Source organism: Plasmodium fragile (assembly GCF_000956335.1).
Source record: "Plasmodium fragile strain nilgiri unplaced genomic scaffold supercont1.23, whole genome shotgun sequence".
NCBI classification, from domain to species: Eukaryota; Apicomplexa; class Aconoidasida; order Haemosporida; family Plasmodiidae; genus Plasmodium; species Plasmodium fragile.
Genome location: NW_012192603.1, coordinates 14,523 through 27,497, shown reverse-complemented (window position 1 = coordinate 27,497; position 12,975 = coordinate 14,523). Strand labels below are relative to the sequence as shown.

General features: G+C 39.1%; 4 protein-coding genes across 4 annotated transcripts; 2 read left to right on the top strand and 2 right to left on the bottom strand.

The window, feature by feature from the left end:
• Positions 1-987: 987 nt before the first annotated feature.
• On the bottom strand, positions 988-1,578 carry AK88_02350 (uncharacterized protein; the record flags this gene model as incomplete). Its single annotated transcript, XM_012479981.1, has 1 exon — positions 988-1,578. One exon carries the CDS (start codon positions 1,576-1,578, stop codon positions 988-990), a length of 591 nt encoding a protein of 196 aa, XP_012335404.1.
• A 1,965-nt stretch (positions 1,579-3,543) lies between these two features.
• AK88_02349 (uncharacterized protein) lies at positions 3,544-4,995 on the top strand (the record flags this gene model as incomplete). The annotated part of the gene is made up of 1 exon (XM_012479980.1): positions 3,544-4,995. The coding sequence occupies one exon, from the start codon at positions 3,544-3,546 to the stop codon at positions 4,993-4,995; it is 1,452 nt and encodes a 483-aa protein (XP_012335403.1).
• Positions 4,996-6,898: 1,903 nt separating this feature from the next.
• On the top strand, positions 6,899-8,930 carry AK88_02348 (uncharacterized protein; the record flags this gene model as incomplete). The annotated part of the gene is made up of 7 exons (XM_012479979.1): positions 6,899-6,992; positions 7,126-7,196; positions 7,623-7,826; positions 7,988-8,180; positions 8,307-8,400; positions 8,655-8,728; positions 8,839-8,930. 7 exons carry the CDS (start codon positions 6,899-6,901, stop codon positions 8,928-8,930), a joined length of 822 nt encoding a protein of 273 aa, XP_012335402.1.
• A 667-nt stretch (positions 8,931-9,597) lies between these two features.
• On the bottom strand, positions 9,598-10,197 carry AK88_02347 (uncharacterized protein; the record flags this gene model as incomplete). Its single annotated transcript, XM_012479978.1, has 1 exon — positions 9,598-10,197. One exon carries the CDS (start codon positions 10,195-10,197, stop codon positions 9,598-9,600), a length of 600 nt encoding a protein of 199 aa, XP_012335401.1.
• Positions 10,198-12,975: the final 2,778 nt, after the last annotated feature.

Below are 12,975 nucleotides of genomic sequence, written 5' to 3'. Positions count from 1 at the left end.
AAAAAAAAAAAAAAAAAAAAAAAGTACCCTCCTAAAAAGAGGGGCAAAAAAAGTACGGCAAAATGGTGCAACAAAGTAAGAGCAGCAAAAAAAAGTACGGCAAAATGGTGCAACAAAGTAAGAGCAGCAAAAAAAAGTACGGTAAAAAAAGTACAACAGAGAACGGGGCAAAAGCGGGGTCGTTTAAGAAACTGAAAAAACAACAACCCCGCAAATCTACCGCGCACTCAACAATCTTTCCTGCCCCCAGCACATGCCCAATGTAAAGTAGTTGATTTTACCTACTGCCTCTTTTAATTTGTGATCATATAACGCATTCTCAGAACTCATCTTTGCAGTGGCAGGGATGTACCTCACCACGTATCCCCTTTTAAAAATTAACATTTTGCAGAATTCCGAGTGGTGAAATAAATAATGACCATATATAGAATTAAAAGAAAAGAAAAAAAAAAAAAAAAAAAAAAAGTCACCCCCGCAGTTATACGCTTTAATTGTGCATGATTTAACAACTTGAGAACTTAGGGGAATTTCCACCCTTGCTGCATGTGAATACTTCAAAAGTATGTTGTAAAGTGGGTAAGGCGAACTCAAAATTGTTAACCCAATTTAGATCATTACCTTTGGAAGTTCCCATTGCTCGCCAAAATGGCTAGCATAAAAAAAAAAAAAAAAAGCTCCTAAAAGAATTGTGTCAGCCCATTAACTAAAAAAAAAAAGAGTTCCCATTGGAGGGACGAGCGACTAAACAAAAACACAGGGTCAAAAGAACTCCACGCAAAAATATGCACCGTGGAAAATGCCAAATAATTTCCACACAATTGTGGGTGTATGTAAAAAATACAACGCGCACATGCGCAGATAGCTATGTAAGAACTACACCCCTGTGAATAACTAAATAAACAAATAAAACACGCACATGTCGCAAAAAAAAAAAAAAAAAAATTATACGGTTCATGCATTTTTTTTCTGCCGGTCCAATTGTTGCTCCTATTTCCATATATCATCCTGCTCGTCCGGCATTTTAAAATCTCCAAACATTCCCGCTGGTGGTGCGTATCCAAAATACTTCTGAATATTCTGTCTAGTGAGCATCAGCGTTAGGGTATAAATAAAAGTCGATGAACAATGGTACACGTTTTTTTTTTGTAACCCTGTGTGGGTTAGTAAGGTAAAGGGGAAAATTGGCTTAAACGGCAAAATGGCAATTGTGAGTCCTTCAAATAAGCTAAAAAGCAACGGCATCATAGACATAAAAATTAATCCTGTTATTACATTCGACTTTGTTTTCAGTGTTGCCATTGTTTTGGTTTTCTCAAGATATATGTCTTCCGTTGTCATTTTTTTTTTCATTTTCTTTTTATTGTTACTGTTGCTGCTATTCCCATCGATTTTGCTTAACAACCCATCTTCCTTCTCCTTCTGAACTTTCTCATACAATATTTTCAATTCTTCATTTAGCTTTATAAACTTCTCATTTCTGTAAACGAATATCCAACTTAAAAATTCGGAAAAAACTCCACATGCAATCGCAATTCCGATGATGATGAAAATGTCGATCTTCCTTACAGTATCATCCATCTTCTTCCTTTGTAAAAAAAATTCTGCACGTGCATGTGCCAAACGGAAAAATAGTCTACTTGCCGCAAACGAATTGTGTAAAAAAAATTACACACTAAAAAAAAGCACGTAACTTTTTTTAAACTACTACTGTAAAAATATATAACTTTTTCTTTTTTCGCTTTTGCAAGAGAAATACAGTACAAACAAGTGACAGCTTTTTAACGTGTTTTTCTGCTTTTTTTTTTGTTTCCAATGTGCAACACAAAAAATGGGAAAAATGGGACAGCGCCAAGGGGGGATCAAGGACGAGATGACCCTGCAAGCATAATGCTACAAACGCGCAAATTACATAACAACAATTCTCCGTCAGACCCTGCTTTATATCTTGCGTACTATACTTCCGCCCCGTTATGCTTATAATTTTCTAGTTAAAAATAATTTGGTCATATATTTTAATTTGAATATGCTCGTCTTGGTTTACGCATTGTGGCTTCCAACTTCGGCGGTTCGCACGAATATCCACAAATGGGCACCTACACATGTACATATATGTGTGTATATACGCATAGGCGTGCTTGGAAATAAGTCCTTCATACGCTGCGCCCCTTTTTTTCCTCTTCTCCTTTCAGCATCCCATATGTGTGTTCGCGGTCAGTTAGCTATATAGCAGTGGCTAGCAATTCGTGCAGACGGCAAACCTCCTCATAAGAGACTGCAGCAGCTCTGTGCCACCATATGGTGAGTACGGATTCAGGCCCATCTACGCGTAGGTACGTACATGGGCTTGCTAATCCGTATCGCAGTAGTGACACTCTTATTCCCTTTCTCGGTCCTCCCGGGATAAGGAAAAAAAAGTAATAAAATGACGATATGACAAATGGCACTATAGTGCTCGTTATAAATCCACCACACGGAGGATGGTGACTCTCTGAATTTTACAAAAAAACGAAAATCTTATTTTCTAAATGAGAACATAATAATTGAAGCATTTATGCATAGTGAAACCTTGTTTATTTCACCAAAAAGGAGATGCCACATAAGGGGGTCGGAACCAAAAAAAAACTAACATAAGTGTGGTTAGTAATATGTAATATGAATGCAAGCCACGTATCGTAATGTCCATGCGCTGAAGATATTTCCAAATTGGAAAAAGAAAAAAAATACTTCTCGTATCGATAACACTTATCCGATAGCGCTGAATTCTCTTTGCTAAATTGTGACGCGGTGAAGGAGAAAAAAAAAAAAAAAGAACGCACGAACCGATCCACATGGAACGTTCACCTATAAAAAAAAAAAAAAAGCACAGAATTAATTGCAACTTGTAAAAAAAAGAGTACTCGTGTAAACATCCATTCGGAGGAGGAAAGAATGCTAACCGTGGCAATGGCGTTTTCTTCATAACGTACAAAAATAGGCATACATATAACACGCTTACACGCACAATCACGCTTAAAACGTACGCCTAGTCGAAACAAACCTTGGAAAATAAAAAATTGTCAAAAACAAAAAAAAAAGAAGTACGCCCTTGATTTAAAAAGTAGGAGGGAATTTTTTCCCCACTCCTTTGACACAACAAAGTGAACCCTGAAGATACCCCCCAAAAGAGGGATGTTTCTCACAAGCTGAAATCAATCAGTATAGAAGCAAGGAAGATATAAAACTGGAAAAACCCTAAAAAGGACGCTTTCGTAAGCATACCAAAGACGTACTATTTTTAATTATATGTACAAATTTTGAGCAACTGTGCGTATACTTGGTGACGCATACCTTTGACTCTTCATACCTTAAAGGAGATTCCTTCGCGTCTGAGCAAAAGGGCTGCAAATTTTGCCTCCTCGCAGCCTACTTCGCAGCGGCCCAGTGATGAATGTGCCGCACAAAGAATAAAATATATATGTGCACATATGTTTTACACATCCCATGTGTACATTTGAACCACCACCATACCCACGTGTAGGCGGAACCCACCACGCGCTCGCCAAGATGAAGCTCGAAGAAGTGAAGGACATTCAGAAAATTGAGAGGATTGGGGCCCACTCCCACATTAGGGGCCTAGGGCTGAACGACTGTCTAGATGCCCGATACTGTTCAGAGGGCATGATAGGACAAATGAGCGCACGTAAAGCTGCGGGAATAGTTTTGCGCATGATCAAAGAAGGAAGAATTAGTGGCAGAGCAATTCTGTTAGCAGGCCAGCCAGGAACAGGCAAAACGGCCATCGCTATGGGTATTGCAAAAGCCTTAGGGGAAGATACGCCCTTCACGCACATCTCAGGCTCGGAAGTATATTCCCTAGAAATGAGCAAAACTGAAGCGTTAACACAAGCCTTTAGAAGATCCATTGGCGTTAGGGTTAAAGAAGAATCGGAAGTTATCGAAGGAGAAGTCGTAGAAATTGAAATAGAAAAATTTAACGAAAAAGATATGAACAATGTTAACAAAAAGGTAGGTAAAATGATTCTTAAAACAACCGAAATGGAAACACTATACGATTTGGGTAACAAAATGATAGAAGCCTTACAGAAGGAAAATATCACAGCAGGGGATGTTATCTGTATTGATAAAAGCACAGGGAAAATTACAAAAATTGGGAAATCTTTTGCTCGATCGAAAGACTACGATGCTATGGACCCAAACACAAATTTTGTTCAATGCCCTGAAGGAGAATTACAAAAAAGGAAGGAAGTAGTTCACACAGTTACTCTACACGATATTGACGCGATAAATAGCAGGACACAAGGCTTTCTAGCTTTATTCTCAGGAGATACTGGAGAAATTAAAAACGAAATTAGGGAGCATATAGATATGAAAATTAATGAATGGCAAGAAGATGAAAAGGCGGAAATTGTACCAGGTGTTTTATTTATTGACGAAGTACATATGTTAGACATCGAATGTTTTTCTTACCTAAATAGGGCCCTCGAAAGTGAGCAATCTCCCATTGTTATTATGGCAACAAATAGAGGCATTACACACATTAGAGGAACGGACTATAAAGCTCCCCATGGAATCCCCCTCGATCTGTTAGATAGAACTCTTATTATACCTACCTACCCTTATAAGCATCAAGATATAATGAAAATTTTAGAACAAAGAGCTGAAGAGGAAGACGTCGAAATTGATGAGTATGCCAAGGAGCTGTTGTGCAAAATTGCATCGGAGTCCTCCCTAAGATACGCACTGCACCTGATCACTCTGGCCAATTTAGTTTCCAAAAAAAGGAAAGCCACAGAAGTTACTGTCCAGGACGTCAGAAGAGTTTACAACCTGTTTATTGACGTCAAAAGGAGCACGCAGTACCTAATTGAATACCAAAATGAATTCATGTTTTCAGAGTTGCCCAAGGAGGACGAGGGCGTCAACGCGGAGGACTCCTACGACGAAAAGAGGGAAATACATGAGAAGAAGTCGGTCAACGACAGTGTGGACTGTTAAGCATAGATATAACCCTCAATTGTTTTGCCTTGGGGAAAACGTATGTTCCCAAGAAATAGGCACATTGGTAACTCCCACCATATTTGCACAAAAAGGTGTGCATACTTCCGTCATGCCAGGGTGAAAAAAAAAAGTAGAAAAAGGAGCAAAGTACGTACGCTCCACATTTGTTTCTTACCCATTTTGTGCATGGTGACACGTGCGAATCAGCGCTGTAGTTCATAACTCTGTGCACCCTTTGTAACGCGCGTAAAAATTTGTCAACAATACGACGTAAGCCTTTCTTTTTTTTTTTACAGCTCGTATTTATTCTTTTTTTGAGTATGAATTAGCTTATATATATATTTTTCTTTTTTTGCCACATTGGGCAAAGTTATTCACATTGCCAATAACGTTGTGTGCATCTCTCCCCCACCCCTCATTGGGGTTACACCCATGTTTGTCTTTTCGATATTTTCAGAAAACGCAAAATGGAACACCCGTCTTTAAGCAAATTTTGCGTTCACTTCGAAACTTTTTTATTCAGCCCAATTAAAAATGTGGCTAATATGTGGCATATACAAGGAATTAAATTAAGCCAAATAAAATTAAACAAAATAAAATTAAAGTAGCGTCAACTTAAAGCGCACAGCATTGTCGTCCTCTGAAATAGTGAAAAGGTGAGCAATGCTTGGCCAAATATAAGCCCAACACGGTAGCATAATGTTTCCATGTCGTTTCCATTCAAAGCTTTTACCTTCTATTCCACATGAAGGCGCAGTATAGAAGGCGTCCGGTGGCTTTTTTCCGCTGTTTCAACAACTACCAATTTTGCGAACACATAAGCGCATGAAAAAAAGAAGAAAAAAATGGATCTATTTTAAATTAAAGTTCCCCACTTTTGTACTCACTTGCTACAAAAATGAGAAGACATACATAATCGTAATTAAAAAGACAGGAAAAACAAAACTAATATGCATTAGTGTCCAAACATTCGAATCAACGCCTTTCCTTCACATCACCGTACGCCCATTTGGAAAATTTGTCGTCGCTTATTCTTTTGTTCACTTTCAGCTATTTATTTAAAAGCCCATGGGGAGAAAAAAAAAAGTAAAATAAAATAACAGAACAGAACATAGCATAGCGTCATGTAACGCAACACAACTAGCTACACACGAAATGCAGACAAAAAAAAAAACAACAAAAAATGCCGTCTAAAAAGCCATTTTCACGTTGCAAAAACATATTTTTACCTTGCCGGTCATACACAAATGTTAAAAAAAAAAAAAATTCTGAACAACATTTGCACACAACGCCTTTTTTGTAGCATTCCACCTGTGCGGAATAAAGTTGTAATTTTTTCAAGGCTGTTGACATGGATATTTTCTTAAACAAGGTAAACACGTAAAAGGATTATCCGAGGACAAGTAAACACAAAAGAATGCGGCTGCTTTCTGTTTAAATGTCCACGAAAAGGATCACTTTAAATGTTTTCTGCGAGGGCAGCAATAATAATACCAGCAGATACATATATATATGTACACATACCTGCACATAGCCTTGCACACAAATGTTGCACCAAAAACAGAGTCACATTTAAGCGCGTGCAACACCTCCCCTGCCCCTTTTTCTGTGCACGTACATCATTATAAATAATCCTTTTAACAAGTGCTTCCACCTCATATTTAAATTCTTTAACCCCCCCAATATCCATCATTCGAAATGTCCAGAGAAATGCCTTGTCTATCACCCTTCGTGTAAAACCGTGAATTTGTAAACTCAAGGCAAATGCGCTCAGGGGAAACCAAAAATAAAACAAAGAAAAAAGGAACGAAGCAAAATACAATAACAAAGCAGAGCAACACAGAATAGACCAACAGTGGATACCTTCCACCCACTGCAAAACACTTCTGCGAGAGACAAAATGAAGCCGGCTGTTGATAACGACGTTTCGCTAAACAATAAAGAAGAATTCATATACTACCTAAAAATATTAAACCATATTGGATACTACGATGGTTAAGCCGTAGAATTGCGCTCTTTTAAAATAGCAAAGCGGGTAGTACACCCACTTGTTCACATCTAACAAGTGTAACAAATTAGATACAGCTTTTTTTTTTTGCTCCCCTTCCCCCCCCATATCAAATGCAGAAATGGTTTCCATGATAAGTGCTGTGAATGTGGACAATTACAATTTAAACTACTCCGAGTCTGTGTTAATGGTTAGTACGAGCTTAATAGCGTGTATGCATCCTGTGGCGGCACTTTCTATACCTGTGTGCACATATAAGAAAATTGAAAGTGATAAATCATAAATCGCTCATTCCGCAGCGTTCTCTGATGTTCCCAACCCAATGTTATAATATAGAGGAGCATAAAAAAAAAAATAATAATAATAATAAAAAAAAAGGCATCATATAAATAAGCCCCACTACATGTGAAAACGTTCCGTGTGCAGTTGCTGCCATTAGCACAATTCTTGTTTCCGTTTGAACAAATGCTCACATCAAGGCAAAAACGGCAATAGAGATAAATAAGACAAAATGCAGCTTATGCAGAGTAATGTCCATGAATTATCTGTTACATATTCTATAACATAATGCACTGCAATGTGATGTATTATTTTCTTTTTTTTCTTTTCCTTTAAGGGATCCACCTTCAAAAATGCCCTAAACGTTAGGAGAAAGGAAAAAAACGTACTCGAGAATATCATAGCAAATGAAAACACGAGTGAACAGGAAAAAAAGTGCGCTGAACTACTAAAGTACAAGTTAAATAAAGATATAAGGTCCATAGAAAATAGCACATATGACATTATAAAAACAAAATGCATTCCCATGACAACTAACGAGGTATAGCTTCCCCATCCATCATTTTTAAAAATACAAATAAGGACAAATAAAAGTTGACTGGAAATAATAAAAAAGAAAAAAAAAAAAAAAACGATAAACATAGCTTTTTCCGTCTTATGTGCCACGTGGAGCTACCCCCATTTCAACATCGCTATTTGCAGAAAATATTAATGTTCTATTGGCATTTACTTGGAGATATTACGAGATACTGCTCGGATACATTTGAAGGTGAAGAAAAGAAGAAGACTCAAGAAAGAAGCATGCAGTCGTATTCTTACGCACTAGGTTATGCCAACCGGATGAGTATACCTCCGTCTAGTCCGCGGATGTTAGAACTGCTTGTTAGTTTAACAGGTTAGCCCCATCCTCAAGCATCCATATATAAAGTGAACATACCCATGTGGAGGAGAATAGATGAGCATAAGTAAGCACTACGTTAATAAAATTTATCATTCAACTTTTTCCTTAACCCATTTCTAGTTCTCCACAAAGACATGCACACCGACATAAACATTTCCATTGAGATGGCCGCTCAGGCATTTAGAGATGCAATTCAAAATATGCATCTCCTGGAGTAATACATAAAATGAGCGCCTCCCTTTAAAAAAAAAAAAACTTCGAAAAGTGCTACCCCCCTTTTTTATGCCTATGTATGCGTCTCTGCCCATTTGCATGCGAGGGACTTCCTACAATAAAGATGCAGAATATAGACCCGCGCGTATTTGCTCACATGGGTTCCTACAACCCTGTCCCCAACTAAAACATATTTGTAGTAGCGACGTGTTTGAATTATGCCACCTGTTAATCCCCCTTTTTTGCTCCACATAGAAACGACGATGAGTGCTCCAAGACGATTGCTATATTGGGTGTACTGAGGGACAACATAAATAAGTGGTGTGAACGTAAGTTTCACTGCGTTAACATTTTTCTCGTTGTCTTTTCATTTCACCTCTTTACTTTTCCCTTTTCGCCTCCATTGTCGCGTCCATCCCGCTTTTCATCTTCCTCACAGTTTGCGGCAGGAAAGATGTGAACGCTCTGTTCGAAATAAAAGGAGAAGACTTCGATAAATACAAGGACATTATGGACAGCATCCAGTCATAAAATTGGGGCCCACGCAGGAAATGAGACGAGGCGGAAGGGGGCTGCGGAGGGCGTTGCCTATCACTATTTTTAAGCAGTACGCTTGGCCTGTACCTTGCTGTTTCACCTCCATTTGTTCAAACGTTATGGGTGGTGTGTAGCGTCCCCTCCATAACCTAATTAGAACTCGCGAAGATGAGTAGTTCATGTGGAAGAACTACCCTTGCAAGATTTTCCCTTTGACGAGCCCCATTTTGTGTTATTCTTTCATGCGTCCTGCACCACCACCACCTGTTAGTTATATCAGCACATACAGCGTGAAGAGTTTTTGAACCTTGACTGGTGAAATGCTATAAGTTTTTTAAATGGGCATACGACACAAAAAAGCTGATTGTAAGAGGAAAAAGTTGAGAACAAATTCCTAATGCAATTCACGTTTTATGGGTATATGTGTGTACCCTAACAACAATTGCCTCTCTACATGAAGAGCTGAGTTAAGCACGCATTTGGCACATGAAATTGTGTACTATCCAGAACGGTAGATAATTTAACCCGTACTGGATAACTTATTTAAAGAAAAAAAACCCTTGCAAGACGGAAAAAAATAATAAAAAAAAAAAAAAAGAAAAGTGATCCAAATTTTACCCTTATTTCCCATTTCATCAAAATGATTAGGGTTCGCCATAGGTCACTCCTCCGGTGTCCTGTATTGTGGGGGGATCCAATCGACGGGGTTGATGTCCGCATTTCTATACCTCACTGCCCTTCTAGCTTCCAGGTATTGTGAAAAAGCATGATGGTCGATTTCTCCACCATAATAGTGCCAATGGAAATTCTTGTAATAATCATCTGGGTCCATGGTAACTTCTAATGGCTCAAACTTTTGTATATACATGGTGAACAAAAATATGGGTGTGATCGTAACAATTAGTGAGCCCACAAACAGGAACAGAAATTGGAACTGCCCATAAGTAGCCTTAAGTAATTGCCAGTAGGTAAAATGTTTTAAATAATCCTTGTTAGTAAAAAAGGTGGCTAATTCATCAATGGTCATGGAATGAATAGATGGTCCTGCCCAGTTTCCATACTGATATCCTGTTTCCTTTATTGTCCTCGTTTTAAATATATTTGTCCATGGGTAATTATGTATTTTCCTAGGATCTAGGCCGTTATATATTCTTGGCGCACTGCCAACCTTGGGCCCTTTAAACATTTCAGACGTGGGGTAATACGACTGCAGCGTAGCATTGGGGAATAAAAATCTCACTTTACTCCTTGACAATGCCATTGTTAAGGGCGGCGGGAGTTTCGTACACCTGTGTTGTTATGCATGCAGTTGGATTTTTCTATTTTGCCCTTTCTGGCCCACGTGTGTTTAGCCGCAAAATGCTCCACGAAGGTTATTATGACTTGTAACTGAAATGGGTGAAAGGTGGAGTATCCTTCCAACTGATTCTCCTGTGTTATTATTTGTTTTTTTGTTAGTTTTGCGCAAAAGGAGATGGTGAACACATGGGTGTTAATATATACCTTGCGTTCATTTTAATCACCCACTGTTTTTTTTTTTTTTTTTTTTTCTTACTTCGGCATATAATGTGTCATTCAGTGCAACATAAGGAAAATGGTCCTCACAAATGCCATATCGATGGGTATTTTATTTGTGGTGAGTTATGGAATGAACTCGCTGGCCGTGTTGCGGCGGGGATGCACAAAGGGAAAAGGTCGATGTGTGACAAAGTGCACCTCAAGGTAGGCATTCGCCGCTTGATATGCTTCCCTACGGTTTATTTTATTTTATTATATTCTGTTTACCTGTTCACGCCAAGAGTAACTTTAACAAAGAAAAGTAAGTGAAAAAAAAATGTCCCCCCCGTGGCTGGCAGCCTTTGCGCATATGTTCATAAAGGAGCACGCGCGCGTGTAACACGCATGGTGCACATTTGTCCTGAGCGCAGGCACATGTGGACTGGGCTGCGAATAGAGTTACACTCAGCGGATTGGCTATACACCCCGCAAATTGCCTCAATCAGGCAAACGCTTCGAAAGAGCGAAAGGGAAAAAAAGATAAACCCGCTTCAACTATATCACACTGATCATATCATGTCCCATGTGTGCACTTGTACCATTTGTTCGTTGCTTAAACGCTGTACAGAGCTGTCCTCTGAATAAAAACAAAAAAAAAAAAAAAAATTGCAATGCTGCTGGTTGGTCTACACATCCAAATAGAACAATTGCCATTTCAAAATCGTGCGGAACATCCGCCTGCTCCCATGGACTGCAACAAAATGACCAAGACGAACGAAAGCAACCATGTCGTGCATATTCTTGGGGGTAACGAATTTTATAATTTCTCCGCACCCCTTTTTGCACACAACTTATGTCCGTTGGAATCTCCCTCCGCCTCCTCTTCCTCATAATCATTCCCCTAAATATGCGGCTTTTTGTTAAAAGACTAAAACGAAAATACCTGCTTTTGCCCTGCAAGTGGAACAAAACAAAATGTCCGTTTTGACCGACACATGAAAGCATACACCCAAGTGTGTGTGCACAATGTAAAGCTCTGAGACGTCTGCATGTCTTTCGTAAAAGAGGTTCTATTCCTCCATTAGTGTAAACTATTGTACGTACGTGAAGGACCTTTTTGTCCATGCCCTATGCGAAAAGGATAACCTTATCGTTTATCCCCATGAGTTTAGGTAACCCCCCAACAATTTTTGCGAATGCCCACAGTTCAATCATTAATATTTTAAGCGTGCCAACCGGAGGATCATACATAAGTACACCAGTACAAACATATTTGCAGCTTAAAAAAGGTATACAAAAAAAAAAATAAAATAAATAATTGTAATGCCGATGGGGGAAAGGTTGTGTAAACTCTTTCTCATTGCATCGTTTGGTATGCCCAAAGGGTAGATGTGCACGTCGGGGGGAGAAAAAACATTTATGAGGTTCACTTGGGAAGACACTTTAATGCGCAGGCCAAGGGGGTACAGAAATGTTTTCCATAGCTATGCTTGGCGAAACAAACTAACGAAGCGGAACTGCTTCATACATGCCTCATGCGTTAAAATATGTGCGCACACATGTACGTTTCCCTTTGACTGTACGCTTTTGTCTTTGCCAAGTTGGCTTCCCTCTTGCGGCATGGCTCTCCTCCTCCCAAAACGCTCGTCTTTTTGAAGTCACATTTCTTCCCCTTAGCCAAACACTTAACAATAGTACCAAATGTGAAGCGACAAATGGCAGCTTATTTTGCGAGCCACTCGAGATGGCGCTTCATATGAACGGTGAGAAGAAAAAAAAAAAAAAATAGTTAAACGCTAGCTATACGCTACATAAGACAAAAGGGGGGCACCATATCATTTGCTTTATTTTCCCCTTTTTTGTGGTGCTCCGCCAAAGGGCACGCACAGCATAGCTGATAAGAGAGCGTGCACAGATCGTTTCTGGTGGCTTGCAAAACGTTTTATAGCGGAGGAAAGTCCGCGCGCTTGGAAAAATAAACACCTGTGGTAGGAGAAAGCCACCAAGGCGAACGGAGCATGTCCTACACGTGTATGCTTCCTTATGAGGGCTTCGCTCTTGAGAACGAAGTGTTTTCCGCGTACTCAGTTTGTGGCTTACAGTACGCGCAAGAGAGCGTTCATTTTTGCGGGATGCTTACACGTATAAAAAAAAAAATAATAAAATAACAAACCAAATCGGAACGAGGCACACTTGGTAAAGACCATAAAAATGTTTCTCCTTCCCAAATAAGTTATTTAATTTTTTTTTTTCTTTTTTTTTCCCTCACGACGTAATTTCACTTTTTTCCCCCTGGGCTCTCCCTATTTTACACTTTTAAAACAAACCAGCAAAAGATGCAAAACGTTTCTCACTTCACGATCAAAATAGAAAGAGTTTCCTGTTCCCTGCCTACATGTATGTTTGATGTATCCAAGGAAGTGTGCAAACTGATAGAAAAAGTGGTAGGCCAAATTGACGCTTCTTGCCACGCGTGCTATATGTGAAAAAGGCAAGGCAGTCCATATGACAATTCTCTCCATCGAAAAAAAAAAAAAAAAAA